The 16,086-nt window shown below is 34.8% G+C and overlaps 1 protein-coding gene across 1 annotated transcript; it reads right to left on the reverse strand.

Annotated features, from left to right (window-relative positions):
* Positions 1-2,768: 2,768 nt before the first annotated feature.
* On the reverse strand, positions 2,769-10,274 carry LOC127878354 (uncharacterized). The gene is made up of 3 exons (XM_052424883.1): positions 10,065-10,274; positions 5,655-5,888; positions 2,769-3,332 (listed from the first exon to the last, which is right to left on the reverse strand). The coding sequence occupies exons 1-3, from the start codon at positions 10,272-10,274 to the stop codon at positions 3,090-3,092; spliced, it is 687 nt and encodes a 228-aa protein (XP_052280843.1). The 3' UTR covers positions 2,769-3,089.
* Positions 10,275-16,086: the final 5,812 nt, after the last annotated feature.

Consider the following 16,086-nt stretch of genomic DNA (forward strand, 5'->3'; position numbering starts at 1 on the left):
AAGAAATGCCAAATAACAAAAGTCCGGAATCTGATGGCATCACTATTGAGTGTTATAAAATATTTTGGAACAATATTTTAACACATTTAACATTTTCACTAAATTATTCATATAACAACGGAGGAGTAACCACTCAAAAAGCAAAGTGCTAATGATAATGAAATGTTTATAAATAATACCGAGATCAATCTAAATGAAGGCAGGGCAGAGTTACCAACACATCGAAAACTAGGCAAAAGCGTTCTTGAGTTATCATCCGAAAATCATTTTACTATTTCGGGTCACCGTGACCTTGACCTTTGACCTTGTGACCTCAAAATCAATAGGGATCATCTGCGAGTCATGATCAATCTACCTGTGAAGTTTCATGATCCTAGGCATATGCGTTCTTGAGTTATCATCTGAAAACCATTTTACTATTTCGGGTCACCGTGACCTTGACCTTTGACCTAGTGACCTCAAAATCAATAGGGGTCATCTGCGAGTCATGATCAATCTACCCATGAAGTTTCATGATCCTAGGCGTATGCATTCTTGAGTTATCATCCGGAAACCATTTTACTATTTCGGGTCACCGAGACCTTGACCTTTGACCTAAAAATCAATAGGGGTCATCTGCGAGTCATGATCAATCTACCCATGAAGTTTCATGATCCTAGGCGTATGCGTTCTTGAGTTATCATTCAAAAACCATTTTACTATTTCGGGTCACCGTGACCTTGACCTAGTGACCTCAAAATCAATAGGGGTCATCTGCGAGTCATGATCAATGAACCTATGAAGTTTCATGACCCTAGGCCCAAGCGTTCTTGAGTTATCATCTGACAACCACCTGGTGGATGGACCGACAGACCAACAGACCGACATACCGACCGACATGAGTAAAGCAATATACCCCCTCTTATTCGAAGGGGGGCATAAAAATGAACAAGTATTTAGTGCTGAGATGAATTTAATGAACACAATGCATTAACAACTTGTAGAACATGGAAGTTGATGGTTTTAAACATCAAAGCTTAATATAACTTTGCATAATGAAGTATTAACTAATAATCTAGTTCTACAAAATGATTTTTAAATGTTTGGAACAAGAATAGTATCATGTAATTCTCTGTCTTTTGAATGAATATTAACATATGTATTGTAAATGTCAAAGGGCTAAATAACAAAGGCAAACGCACTTAAATTTTCAAATGGTTAAGACGAAAAATAGTCTTTTACAGGAAAATCACCTTTACATATTAGCAGTTGAAAATAACACCCTTTTAATAAATAGACATCATGCTTTAATTGAAGGGAACACAAAATAATTTGATGTGTCTGCACTTCCAGCTTGTTAAGTGAACAATCAATCGTGTCACATGTTATCTCACATGATGACTCGAATAAAAAGCCTCAGAAATGAAGAGGAGCAAAATACAAGTGTACAATTTGAGTATTGAGCCTTATTCTTTAATCAACCATAATCTAATCTAGAAGTAAAAGTGCACTTTTGCTTTTCATAGATAAACTTTCAAAAGGACTTTTCGGCACTACAACAATGGATCATGTCAATTTTCTTGCTGATCACATGAATAAACTAACCATTTATAAGAATGGACAACTGTATGTCAGGTATTAAATATAACATGCTACCAAACAAATTTATTGACTGCGGATTGCAATCAACATCCTCAAATATGCACCAAGTCATTGATTATGTTACAAGTATTCTTATGGATCATATAAGAGAAACCAGTAGCATACATGATGAATTAGAAGAATTTAAGTTAGGAGTTCCAGATTTAATCAATGGAAAGTCGTGTACTCAATGAATGATTTTCTGTTTACAAGATCAAGCTTGTTTTTAATTTTATAACTTCTAATTTTATAACTGAAAGATCCTTTGCATTTATACAAGGTCGAGTCTTTTCCTGTACCTATGAATGCTACATCACATGATCTGTAGATGAAACTCAAATATTAAATTTCCCTGCTTTCTTATTGATAACTAATGAGTGGCTAGACCCAATTAAACTGAATGTGTAGGGTCCAGCCTCAAGTATTGTAAAAATAATTTTGCCTAATCACTTCTTCATGTTGTATATTGGCAATCTTTGCAAATGTCAAAATCAAGAAATTATACCTACAGCAAACACAACTATATTTAAAACCCTATGAATACATGTATACATATCCAGGTGACATCAAATTAACAAAATCAAATTATTTTTTTGCCCATTAAAAGTTTTTAAGACTTGTTACTTGAAAAAGAACATGGGCTGTTTATAAAAAATGCAAGCCCCCCATATGGGCTGTCAGTTGTAATGGCAGCTATTGTGTGAATACGTTTTTTGTCACTGAGGTGGTGGTGGAGGTGGTGATGGTTTCATGATACCAGGCGTAAGCCTTCTTGAGTTATCATCTGGAAACCATTTTCCTATTTCCAGTAAACCACTTTACTGTCTCGTTTCACTGTTACCTTTGATTTAGTGACCTGAAAATCAATAAGAGTCATCTGCCAGTTATGATCAATGCCCCTATGAAGTTTCATGATCCCAGGCATAAGGCAAAGCTTTCTTGAGTTATCATTTGGAAACCATTTTGCTATTTCCATTCAACCATTTTACTGTTTCAGGTCACTGTGACATTGACCTTTGACCTATTGACCTGAAAATCAGTTGGGGTCATCTGCTGGTCATGACCAATGTCCCTATCAAGTTTCATGATCCTAGGCGTAAGCATTCTGGAGTTATCATTTAAGAACCATTTTCCTATTTCCAGTCACTATGACCTTCACCCGTGACCATTGACCTCAAAATCAATAGTTGGTCATCTGCCAGTCATGATCAATGTACGTATGAAGTTTCATGATCCTAGGCCTAAGCGTTCTTGAGTTATCATCAGACAATCATGTGGTGGACGGACGGACAGACAAACACACCAACATGTGCAAAGCAATATCCCCCTTCTTTGAAGGGGGGCATAACTAGGAGAAGTAGGAGCTTGTTGTAAAATGTATGAAAAAGTAGGAGATTTATAAAAAAAAACACTAGGGAAAACATGGTAAACTAGGAATGCTGAATAATGTCATGTATATGTATAACAGTTTACTGAAGTTTCACTGAAAGTACTTCCGATCCTTTTAATTGCAGCCTTAAGTTTGTTTTTCGCTCTGCAAAGAAAGATTCTGGATCCAATACTTCTTCAAGTTCTTGTGGAAGGGCAGCCATTAATAATTGTGAAGGAATTGCCCTCACAGAGTCATCACTGAGGAGAAGTTCTGTAACGTCATCTTGTGCACAGGCACTAATTACTGTAAGTGTCACATGTACAGTTGGTGGTTCGACTTTCTGGAAAAATAAGGAAATATTTCATATGGCAATACAAACATTACTTTTCAAGGATAAGGCAGCATCAGACATTAACAAAACAATAGAAGTTGTTTGTTTGTTTTAACGTCGCATTTACACGTTTAATGGCTATATGGCGCCTTTTCCCGCTTGTCATGGTGGAGAAAGACCCAAGGTCCCCTGAGCAGGTCCCCTTGAGCATTTCATGAGCGGGCACTTGGGTGGAAGTTTTTTGTCACTGTGACCTTGACCTTTGACCTAGTGACCTGAAAATCAATAGGGGTCATCTGCCAGTCATGATCAATGTACCTATGAAGTTTCATGATCCTAGCCATAAGCGTTCTTGAGTTGTCATCCAGAATCAATAGGGGTCATCTGTAAGTCATGATCTATCTACCTATCAAGTTTCATGATCCTAGGAATAAGCGTTCTTCAGTTATCAACCGGAAACCATTTTACTATTGGGGTCACCGTGACCTTGACCTTTGACCTAGTGACCTGAAAATCAATAAGGGTCATCTGCGAGTCATGATCAATGTACCTATGAAGTTTCATGATCCTAGGCATAAGCGTTCTTGAGTTATCATTCGAAAACCATTTCACTATTTTGGGTCACCGTGACCGTGACCTTTGACCTAGTGACCTGAAAATCAATAGGGGTCATCGGCCAGCCATTATCAATCTACCTACGAAGTTTCATGATTCTAGGCATAAGCGTTCTTGAGTTATCATCTGGAAACCATTTTACCATTTCGGGTCACTGTGACCTTGACCTTTGACCTAGTGACCTGAAAGTCAATAGCGGATAGCTGCAAGTTATGATCAATCTACCTATTAAGTTTCATGATCCTAGGCCATAGTGTTCTTGAGTTATCATCCGGAAACCATTTTACTATTTCGGGTCACTGTGACCTTGACCTTTGACCTAGTGACCTGAATATCAATAGGGGGCATTTGCGAGTCATGATCAATCTACCTATCATGTTTCATGATCCTAGGCCTAAGCGTTCTTGAGTTATCATGTGGAAACCATTTTACTATTTCGGTTCACTGTGACCTTGACCTTTGACCTAGAGACATCAATAGGGGTCATCTGCGAGTCAAGATCAATGTACCTATGAAGTTTCATGATCCTAGATTCAAGTGTTCTTGAGTTATCATTCGGAAACGACCTGGTGGACGGACCGACCGACAGACATGTGCAAAGCAATATACAATGTACCCCCTCTTCTTAGAAGGGGGGCATAAAAATTCAACTCCCAGAGCGAGAATGGAACCTACATCTGTGAGAGGCAAGTGATCTAAAGTCAGCCACACAATGTCGAACGCTTCTTAAATTGAATTAAATTAAATCGTGATAATCTTGTGTAGAATCAGATTGATTTTTTATAAGAATACTAATTAATTTTTATGTCTAGACAGAGCAACTCGGGGATTTCAAAAAATTTTGGGGAAGGTACTGGATGGATTCTTTCAAATGGGAAGGAATGTGTTGTGAAATCTAGAATTTGGGAAAAACTTAAATAGAACATACTTTTACTCAGGAACAAGATACCTTTAGTAGGCCTTTTACATTGGCTTTTAAAGTTTTATACAATAACAACAGGTGACATTTAGCATTGACTTGACATAGACTAGAAAAGTGTCCATAGGACACGGGTGCCTCCCTTCACAGCTTATTATTTACATGATTAGCAAAAATCTTACAAGTCTTAAGTCTCTCATATTAAAAGCAACATAAATTAACCAAGGGCCATAAATGTTACATGGCGCGAATCTTCACATGATGAGCAACAAGCCTATTAAGTTTCGGGACTGTAGGAATAAACTCTTTTAAGTATAATTCTACTAAGTCAGGGGTTACAACTCTGCTTTACCAATTGAAACAAAACTAAATAAAACTCAGATGCACAACTTCACATAGTGAGCAATAATGCTAAAAAGTTTCAAGACAGTGACTGTAGGTCTTTTCTTTCTTGAAGTGTCAAGACTGTACGCCTTATACTTTAATAGATATGCGCAAACTTTATTAAGTATAATTTTACTAAGTCGAGAGCCATTACTCTGCTTTCAGATATTGAAATCAAATGAAAAACCACAGGTGCACAAATTTACATGTTAAGCAATAAGTGTAGATATGCATATCACAAACTTTTTTCAGACGCACGGAAGAACAGCAAACAGACGGACATGGTTTGTTTTGTTTTTTTGGGGGGGGGCACAAAAATAGGCAACTTGTCATGGTGTTCTGCCCACCAGTAGTGCATCTTAGCTAAAATATTTGAAAAATCCTTAAAGTATGCAGTCAAATTGTTTACTTACAGTAACTGAAGTTGTGTAGGTAGAATTGAAGCTGGTTTCAGTTGTGTACTTTGTTTGGTAAGTGTGTATTGTCAAATAAGTGATTTTGACGAAATCCACAGTTCTGACGTTTTTGTTAGTGTTTCTCCACAAAGCCACTTTTACTCTGTCCACCGTTTCATCCTGTATGTAAATTGTTCTCATCTTTGTCGGACTTTTCGACTTTCCTACCAGGATGTCGCGCTCTTCTTCATCCTGTATAACATGATTACATACATATTGAGTTATTAGCAAAATGACAACAGCTGACAGTAATGGTGTGCATGACTTGAAGGATATACAACATGCTGACCAATATTCCTGTTAAGTTGCATGTCTTTAGCTCAAGCAATTTCGAGGTTCACGCGACGCAGCATTTTTGGACAGACACACCCACAGACAAGTTTCATTAAGAATGGACAATAAATGTAGCCTCTAGAGTGTAAACAAGGTTAATGTTGACGCTGCATGATAGACAAATGGCGATCACAATAGCTCACCATGAGTATGTTGTGCTCAGATGAGCTAAAAATGGAGTGTAAAAGGGTTAAGATTAGTAATTACGAGCTGTTTTTATGGAGCGTTAATTGTATAAGGCCTAACGAAAAATTATGTTTTTTTCCGGTTACCCGATCGACCGTCAAGAGTTTACCCGTGACTGCAATTCTTTTAACAAAAAATCGCGAGTGGACAACAACGATATTGTTTGACACTATTTGGTCCCTATGTAGATCTTTAAAGGCCTGAACTTTAAACCACGCCGCTATCTTTGAAAATGGCCGACTGCTCAAGCGTAGTGGCTTGACAAGAAGGCAGAGCTGCCATTATCTTCCACCATTTTGGAATTCAGGGTAGGGGGAAAAAATCCAATGACAAGGCACAGTCATGTTTATATCTTATACAACCTGGCTTGTTTTAAAATGTTAATACACCAGTGTGAAACAGAACTTGATTATCACAAGAAGGTCAGTATCGGTAATATCTTGATTTGTTTTGTGCGGTAACCTCCAGTGTGAAACAGTACTTGATTATCACAAGATGGTCAGCATCTGTAATACCTTGATTTGTTTTGTTCGTAAATTTGATTTATATTATTTGAATCATGTTGGTACAATATGAGTACGAACATCTAATAATTCCGAACATTTTCGAACCAAATATAAAAAAATATCTGAACCTACTGACCCTCATTGTTTTGAGTGTGTAACCGGAAACATACATGTTTTTGTGTTCGGTGTAAGGTAAATGTGCTAGTTACAAATGCATAAAATCACCATCCAAAATATGGCAGATGACTATTTGGTAACCATGTTTGAACAGGTTTAACATGTTGGTGCATATTTATACAGTAATCTACTATGTAATTTTGTATGGAACACATTAGGGGACTTAAATGAAATGAGCGCCATCGCAATAATTAGACATGTTTTGCAACCAATTCCAAAGGTATTATAAGTACACTGTATTATGTGAATTTGGAATTAGACATCAAACTGGGAATGGACATTGTGTTGTTGATATTCTAAAACAAAACTGTTCCTTTCATGTATTGAATTCATGTTTGTAATGATTTATTTAAACTTCAAGCTTGATAAGTAATAGGATATTGCTTATTAAGCTTTAAGTTCATTTTAATTGTAGTTTTCAACTGTGTGTGGCATGGACAGTTTCATTTTATGAAAATTATAAAAAAAACAAGATGCGTTTGTGAAACACAATGTCCCCCTATATGACGTTTGACTTTGTAGGATGACCTTGACCTTATGAAGGATGACCTTGACCTTGACCTTTCACCACTCAAAATATGCAGCTCCATGAGATACACATGCATGCCAAATATCAAGTTGCTATCTTTAATATTGCAAAAGTATTCATAAAATAAGCGATTTGGGCCACATATATTTGACCTCTGACCTTGAAGGATGACCTTGACCTTGACCTTTCTCCACTCAAAATGTGCAGCTCCATGAGATGCACATGCATGCCAAATATCAAGTTGTTATCTTCAATATTGCAAAAGTATTTATAAAATAAGCGATTTGGGCCACATATATTTGACCTCTGACCTTGAAGGATGACCTTGACCTTTCACCACTCAAAATGTGCAGCTCCATGAGATACACATGCATGCCAAATATCAAGTTGCTATCTTCAATATTGCAAAAGTATTCATAAAATGAGCAATTTTGGCCATATATATTTGACCTTTGACCTTGAAGGATGACCTTGACCTTTCACCACTCAAATGTGCAGCTTCATGAGATACACATGTATGCCAAATATGAAGTTGCTATCTTCAATATAGCAAAAGTTATTGCAAAATGTTAAAGTTGGCGCAGACAGACCAACAGACAGACCAACAGACAGGGCAAAAACAATATGTCCCCCACTACTTAAGTTTTGTAAAAAAAAACATTTTAAATGATGCTATTATATATGAAAGTATCTATTTTAATTATTATTTGTTAAACTAAATCAATACAACATGTAAAACTGCATATTATGCACTGTTGAAAAAACAATATAGTCCCATATTGATGTCCTATTCCAACTCCACAAAATACTGTGTTATTAGGAAGTATAATTAAATTAGGTTTACAACTGAGAAAACTAGAGCTTTGTCACAGACGTGATAAAACCCCCCACATGCTGTATGGACACAGAATGTTTTGCATGTTGCCTTCACAAAAGCAACTTGATGAATGTTGAAAAACGCACTAAGTGACCCTGTGACCTAGTTTTTGACCTGGCATGACCCACATTCGAACTTCAGTCTTGGATTACACTCGACTGATGATCGAGTTATGATTTTTGCGTCTATCGAGTTAAAATTCCAAGCCAGTAGCCCGATCGTATAAGTGCTTTTTTCGTGTTTGAACTTAGTTACATGGCCGAAATAGCTTCCTATTGTTATAGCTTCCTCGGCATTCCAGAAATTGTTTGTTCGGTACCGATTGTGCCCAGGTTTTTATTTATTGATTTTTGATTGGCTGGTGATGGCCATACATGAACGATAACTGACGAAAAGTCCTTGCTACTTTCCTAAAATCTTACAATGTCCACCATCTTAAAATATTTTAAGTGATCGATTTGCAAAGTAAAGCACTGCACTATCAGCTTAACATATTGAAAAGCAAATGCTAACAATATTATCTATTTATTACGGATTTTCTAAGAAATTTGTTTTCATTGTCTGAAATTAAACGATATGCACATTTACTTCATGTGCAAAACACATACATCTTTCGGGCATTCTTTTTTTGGATACAGTGTTTTTCGTCGATGTTAATTATTTTATTTTTTATTTTCGACTTTCTTTATAACATTTTCTATACAATGACGAATACAGATGCGGTGATACGAATGGTCTGGTTTATACTATTTTGCATTGTACCCTTGAGTTACCAGTTTCAGTTGATGTGTAACAAATAGTTGACAATATCAGATTAAAAAATACATATTAACCCTTTGCATGATGGGAAAATTGTCGTCTGCTAAAATGTTGTCTGCTGAATTTCTAAAATTAGCATTTTCTTTGATTTTTTTCAAAGAATATTATCAGAATAGCAAATAGTTTGGATCCTGATGGACGTTCTGTGGCGTCTCATCTGGATCCAAACTGTTTGCAAAGGCCTTCAAAATTCGGTTCCCGCACTGAAAGGGTTAACCAGCAATTGCAACTAGAAAGATAAAGGGCTCTGCCCTTTATTGTGGTTGGGGACGTGCGACACTTGACCCTCAGTCTTATTTTCCAGATTTCACATTTGGGACAATTGACACCCCTGCTATAGAAGCCTATTCAGAAGTAAATCGGTAATCTCCATTGGGCACTCATTGAGTAGATGCTTATTGAACAGTGTAGTAAGTTGATCTCTCTAGACACTTTCACTAGTATTATTACCGGATGGATTGGATTAGGTCCAAGACTAACATATTTACAAATGTTACAGAATTATAACTCTAATTCGGGCTAGTAAGAATTGATTCGGGCTATTGAAATTTCCAAGCTGGTAGTCTGATCAAGCTAGTGCCTCAAAAAAATAATGCCAAGACTGGAACTTGGCCTAGACATCATATAGATACAACTTATGATTAAGTTTGGTGAAGATTGGATGAAAACTACTTGAATTTGAGAGCATACAACATGCTGTATGTGACCCCGTGAACTCGTTTTTTGACCCGGCATGACCCATATTCGAACTTGACCTAGACATCTAGATACAATTTCTGGCCAAGTTTGTTGAAGATCGGATGAAAACAATTCGAGTCAGAGAGCGGACAACCAATACAGATCAGATGGACAGACAGACAAGACTCCTATATACACCCTTTAACTTCGTTTGTGGGGGTATAATGAAATTATAAGCCAATGAAAAGAAGGAATATAAATACCTGAATGACTTTCCCGCGAACAGTTGTTTTGGTTTTTGGAGGTGACCTTAGTGCTTCTCTCAATGAAACCATAGGAGCCGCTGGTGGATTGACAAGAGCCTTACCCTCTTGTACTCTACTGTCAGGGACTTCAATTTCTTGTGTTGGGAACAGTCTAGATGTTCGGGTTAGAATGATATACCCATCCCTTCGGATGAAATTTCTCAACATTATTGTTTTACCTTCAATAAGTTTGTTTAATTGGGTTGGGTCATACGACACAACTTTCACAGTTTTTTTGTCATCTGCTATAGCAACAGACTTTGACTGCTTTGTCTCACCATTGGCATTAGTATATGTCTCTGGACTGCTTGCAAACACAACTCTGCCCCTTGCAGACTTGTCATAGGGCATGCTTTGGTCCATGTTCATGATTTCTTCTAAGGTTGACATCTGCAAAGATATAAGTAGAACAAATGTAATTTATCAAACAAGAGTACTGCTTGTGGGTGCCAACGCTTAACTGCAGTTGTTTGTTGCCCTAGCATAACTCGATAACTGAAAAATATTGCCCAAATATTTATGTAACTTTTCATACAAATATGCCTCGTCTGTATAAAGACCTATTGCAAGTTTGAAGAAAATGTCCTTATATTGAAGGAGATAGCTGCATTTTTTAAGAAATTTGCTGAGTTGAAAAGGGGCATAACTGTGAAAATACTGCCCACTATTTTGTGTAACATGTTTAACAAATATGTGTTGTCAGTATAAACAACGAGTACAAGTTTGAAGAAAATATGTTTAATGATTTTACTTACTTCTCACCAAAATGATCAAGATACAAGAGGTTTTACACCTTTGTACAGCTGATCAACCGTGCCTTTGATTGTCGCAGTCGGCAGTCCATCGAGCCAGTGTCAACTTTTTCGAGAAGTGGACACTAGTCACACTCTTTTTACACATTTCGCCGTAATCCAATACATTCAAATTACACAACCAAAAAACCCCAACCGTCGTCACTTGTGCAGACATTTCTTAAATCATCGTAAAAGAAAAAGAAAGATACAATAATTGCTAACAGTTGTACGGTTGTTTTGCGTTTCATTAAAAGTAAACCAATCAAATGCCACTAATTGGTCACGTGATTTGAAACGTAGCACATCGTCATCAAAATGGAATTTTATTGATAAAACGGAAGTGAGATTCTCGCATGAATATGCAAACAATATAAAACCTATGCCGTATCCAATGCTTAGGAATTTTGCTTCAATAATATTTTATTACACGTTCTATGACACTTTCATGTTATATAGTTATGTTCTGTATTCACAATGCGGGTTATTGAGAACTTCTTTGCAGGGACCTATTTGTTTGTATAGGTCCCTCTTCTTTGATTGCGCATGAATGACCGCCAAGTGGTAAATCGGACTTTTCCAAATTCATTCATTCGCGGTTGTTTTGGCAGCCAGCCGAGTCAGCTTATTCCAAAAAACGGTTTCAGTACTTTGGCCAAGGGGCTTCGCCCCAGGCCAAAAAGCAAATCATTAACTAGAATTAAAGAGTTGGAAGAAAACTTTTCAAATGAGAATATTGAAGAATTAGAAAATGTAAAATCTGAAATAAAAAATATTCAGAGCACACAATTAAAAGGATGTATGATCAGATCAATATTTCAATGGACTTTACAAGGTGAAAAGCCATCTATATATTTTTTGAGCCTAGAAAAAAACAATGCAATAACAAAAACGATATATAAACTTAAAAATGAAGATGATTGTAAAATAACTGACCAAACATGTATCCTAAATACAATAGCATCTTATTATCAGTCTCTTTTTAAGCAAAAAATGAATGTAGTACTGAAGACTTTAATAACTATGTAAAAGAAATTAACTGTCCAAAATTAAACCAGGCTGAGTCCACTTCAATTGAAGGTATCATAACATTAAAGGAAGCTGCAACAGTTTTAAAAAATATGTCAAAAATAAAAGCCCAGGAAGTTCTGGCTTCAATGCAGACTTTTATCAAATGTTCTGGAAAAAATTGGAACCTTTGTTGTCAGATCCTTAAATGAAGCTTTTAATTGTGGTAATTTATCTATAACACAAACTTAAGGTATCATAACCTGTATTCCAAAGGGTGATAAGTCTAGGCTTTTTATACAAAATTGGCGCCTTATTACTCTTTTAAATACTGTTTATAAAATTGCCTCTGGAGTAATAGCTAATAGACTTAAATTATGTATGGACAAGTAAATTCATAACGACCAGACTGGTTTCATTAAAGGGAGATGCATAGGGAAAAATACAAGATTAATTTATGACATTATGCACTATACTGAAGAAAATGACATCCCGGGCTTACTTCTCCTAATAGATTTTGATAAGGCGTTCGATTGATTGTCGTGGTCCTTTGTACAAAATACACTTTCTTTTTTTATTTTTTGGTCCAGACTGGTTTCAGATTTTATAGATTCTAAGTCGGCTGTTACTCAGTGTGGTTACTTATCTAATTTTTTCCCTATTAAAAGGGGCTGCAGACAAGGAGATCCCTCTCATGTTATATTTTTATACTCTGCGCTGAAGTTTTGTCACTTGTATTGAGGGATAACAATAATATAAAAGGTATACCACTACATGGAATCGAACATAAATTGTCCCAGTTTGCGGACGATACTACTATTTTATTAGACGGTACTGATCAATCATTAATTGAAACACTTAATGTTATACAAGATTTTTCAAATTTTTCAGGTCTTAATGTTAATTTTTTGATAAACAAATGTTGTATGGATTGGCAAGAATAAATATTGTTTTTATACCATAAAAACAAAATGGAAATTAAACTGGATGCAACACAGCTTTAAAATGCTTGAAATAAATTTTGATGTTGACCTGTCAAAAATACTTCAAATAAATTACAATGAAACAATTGTCAAAATGGAAAATATCCTGAAAAATTGGAAAAGAAGATTTTTAACACCAATTGGAAAGATTGTTATTGTTAAAACACTTGTTGTGTCATTATTCAATCACTTGTTCATATCACTGCCTAACCCACCCCATACTATTTTAAATTCAATAAAATCTTCAATCCTGACTTGTATTTGGGTTAGGCATAGTAAAATAAAGTTTACAAGTATAGTTAAAGAATATAGTGAAGGAGGTTTAAAAATGATAAATTTGGATGCATTTTTTCCAGCACTGAAACTTACCTGGTTACAAAACATTCAATCCTATAGAGGAAATTGGATATATATCACAAAACTGTATTTTGATACTCACAAACTTTTACTTGCAGTTATCATTATGCTTTAAATATGTCTAACAGAATTTAAAACCCTTTTGAGTGGATGTTTTAAAAAGCTTTTCACTTTATTGTAGTAAATTAGAAGTAAAAGCAGAAGAATTGTTGTATTATCCAATATTTGATCATCCAAATATATTGATAGGTAATAAAAGTATTTTCTTTAAGTCATGGTTTGATGCTGGAATTCACTGTATAGGTGATATATACAAAAATGGAAGCTTTATTTCTGTTGATGATTTAAATAAAATGTACAATTTGAAAATAAATTTCATGAATTAAGAACAATAGATACATTTTTGAAAAAATATGGTTAACCCTGTCCTACCCAACATATTATCAAACCCTTTTTGCCCCCTAAATTACAACGAATATTAAAAAAAAATGAATCGGGAGCAAAAAAACTGTACACAATTCTAAAAACAAACAATGAACAACCTTCAGTAAAAGCAAAATCGGGTATAAAACTCAATACAACAATTAATGAAAATGAATGGAACTGCATTTTTAACTACCCTTTTTAATAACAAATGATGTAAAGGTACAGTGTTTCTAAAACAGAATAATTCATAGGATACTTGGAACGAATAGTCTTTTGAACGAGATGAAAATAATTGATGATCCATTATTTACTTTTTGCAAACAAAGTGAAGAAAATTTAGAGCATTTATTCTGGGAATGTCAGATATCTTAAGCAATAATTGATGAAATACTACCAGGTCAATCTTTTTCTTTCATTAATATGCCAATATTTCTACTTGAATATTTGACAAAGTCTGATGGTGCAATAATGTTATTTTGTTTATCAAGCTATACTTTTACAAATGTAGGATAAATAAATGCATTCAAAGCATAGCTAGAGCCAAGAAATACATACGAATATGATAATAAGTACGAATATGATAACTTGAAAAAAATATCAATTTCAAAAAATAATTTAGAATCGTTTGACATTGAATGAGAACTATTTTATGCCATTGTTGCAAAAACTTAATTATACAATTATAAACACCTATTATTGTTTTTCTCTATGCCTTTTCATCTGTTATAACAACTTATTCATCATTGGTGTTCTTTACTCAATGAAAAATGTCTTTATTATTCTATGCACCTATTATTATTTGTATCTATGCCTTTTTTCATCGCATAGTTCAATTAAAACATCCATGTTGATATATACACACTGGAATTTGTCTGTTTATGCCCCCTTTTAAAAAGGGGGTATATTGTTTTTGGCCTGTCTGTCATTCTGTCTGTCCAAAACTTTAACCAATATTAAAGTTATGTCATAACTTTTTACATATTAAAGATAGCAACTTCATATTTGGCATGCATGTGTATCTCATGGAGCTGCACATTTTGAAAGGTCAAGGTCAAGGTCATCCTTCAAGATCAAAGGTCAAAAAAAATCAAAGCGGCGCAAAAGGGGCCGTTGTGTTTCTGACAAAAACATCTCTTGTTTTTTCATCTATACACCATAAATGTTGTTGGGTTTTTTTCAACACAAAATTACATGCATTAGATAGCTAACCTTATATGTTTTGCATATGTTATTCTGTTCATTTCTGATTGTATTACATGCTTGTGTTATTGTTCATTATTGTATATGCAATCTCGAAATAAAATGTGTTGGAAAAAAAAAACATTTTAAGTTTGGCCGGAATTTTGTTACGCTGGCATAACATTTTTGTATCTGTAAATAAGAAATCATTTGTTATGCAAGCAATTCACTTTGAGGTTGAAATGTTTGGAATTTTGTTACGCTGTCATAACATTTTAAGTTTTAGTAGGTTAATAAGAAATGATTCCAAATGCAATTGATTCACTTTGGAGTCTAAGTGTTTGGAATTTTGTTACGCTGGCATAACATTTAAAAATTTTGGTCTGTAAATAAGAAATCATTTGAAATGCAAGCATTTCATTTTGGAGTTGAAATTATCGGAATTTTGTTACGCTGGCATAACATTTTAAGTTTTTGTCTGTAAACAAGAAATCATTTTATATGCGAGCCATTCACTTTGGTTTCTAAGTGTATGGAATTTTGTTTCGCTGACATAACATTTTAAATTGTGGTCTGTAAATAAGAAATCATTTGAAATGCAAGCATTTCATTTTGGAGTTGAATTGTTCGTAATTTTGTTACGTTGGCATAACATTTTAAGTTTTGGTCTGTAAATAAGAAATCATTTAAAATGCAAGGAATTCACTTTGTAGTTGAAATTTAATAATTTTTGTTACGCCGGTATAACATTTTAAGTTTTGGTAGGTAAATAAGAACAGTTTCAATTTACTTTGAGGTAGAAATGTTCGGAATTTTGTTACGCTGGCTTTGAGGTAGAAATGTTAGGAATTTTGTTACGCTGGCATAACATTTTAAGTTTTTGTCTGTGCATAAGAAATCATTCAAATTTTATGCGATCCGCTTTGAAGTTGGAATGTTTGGCATTTTGTTACGCTGGCATAACTATTTAAGTTTTGCTTGGTAAATAAGAAATGATTCCAAATGCAATTGATTCACTTTTGGAGTCGAAGTGTTTGGAATTTCGTTACGCTGGCATAACATATTAAGTTTTGGTCTGTACATAAGAAATCATTCAAAATTTATGGGATTCACTTTGGAGTTGAAATGTTTGGAATTTTGTTACGCTGGCATAACATTATAAGTTTTTCGTATGTAAACAAGAAATCATTTGAGTTGCAAGCAATTCACTTTGAGGTAGAAATGTTCGGAATTTTA

The sequence above is a fragment of the Dreissena polymorpha genome, chromosome 4, assembly GCF_020536995.1.
Source record: "Dreissena polymorpha isolate Duluth1 chromosome 4, UMN_Dpol_1.0, whole genome shotgun sequence".
Lineage (NCBI taxonomy): Eukaryota > Metazoa > Mollusca > Bivalvia > Myida > Dreissenidae > Dreissena > Dreissena polymorpha.

What these genes read in the sequence shown, in the direction of transcription:
- LOC127878354 (XM_052424883.1), bottom strand. Translation starts at nt 10,274, where the DNA reads ATGTTGAGAAATTTCATCCGAAGGGATGGGTATATCATTCTAACCCGA. An exon ending in TTCGCGGGAAAGTCATTCAG is followed by an intron (nt 5,889 to 10,064) that starts GTATTTATATTC and finishes CATGTTATACAG; the next exon opens with GATGAAGAAGAGCGCGACAT. An exon ending in CCTACACAACTTCAGTTACT is followed by an intron (nt 3,333 to 5,654) that starts GTAAGTAAACAA and finishes TTATTTTTCCAG; the next exon opens with AAAGTCGAACCACCAACTGT.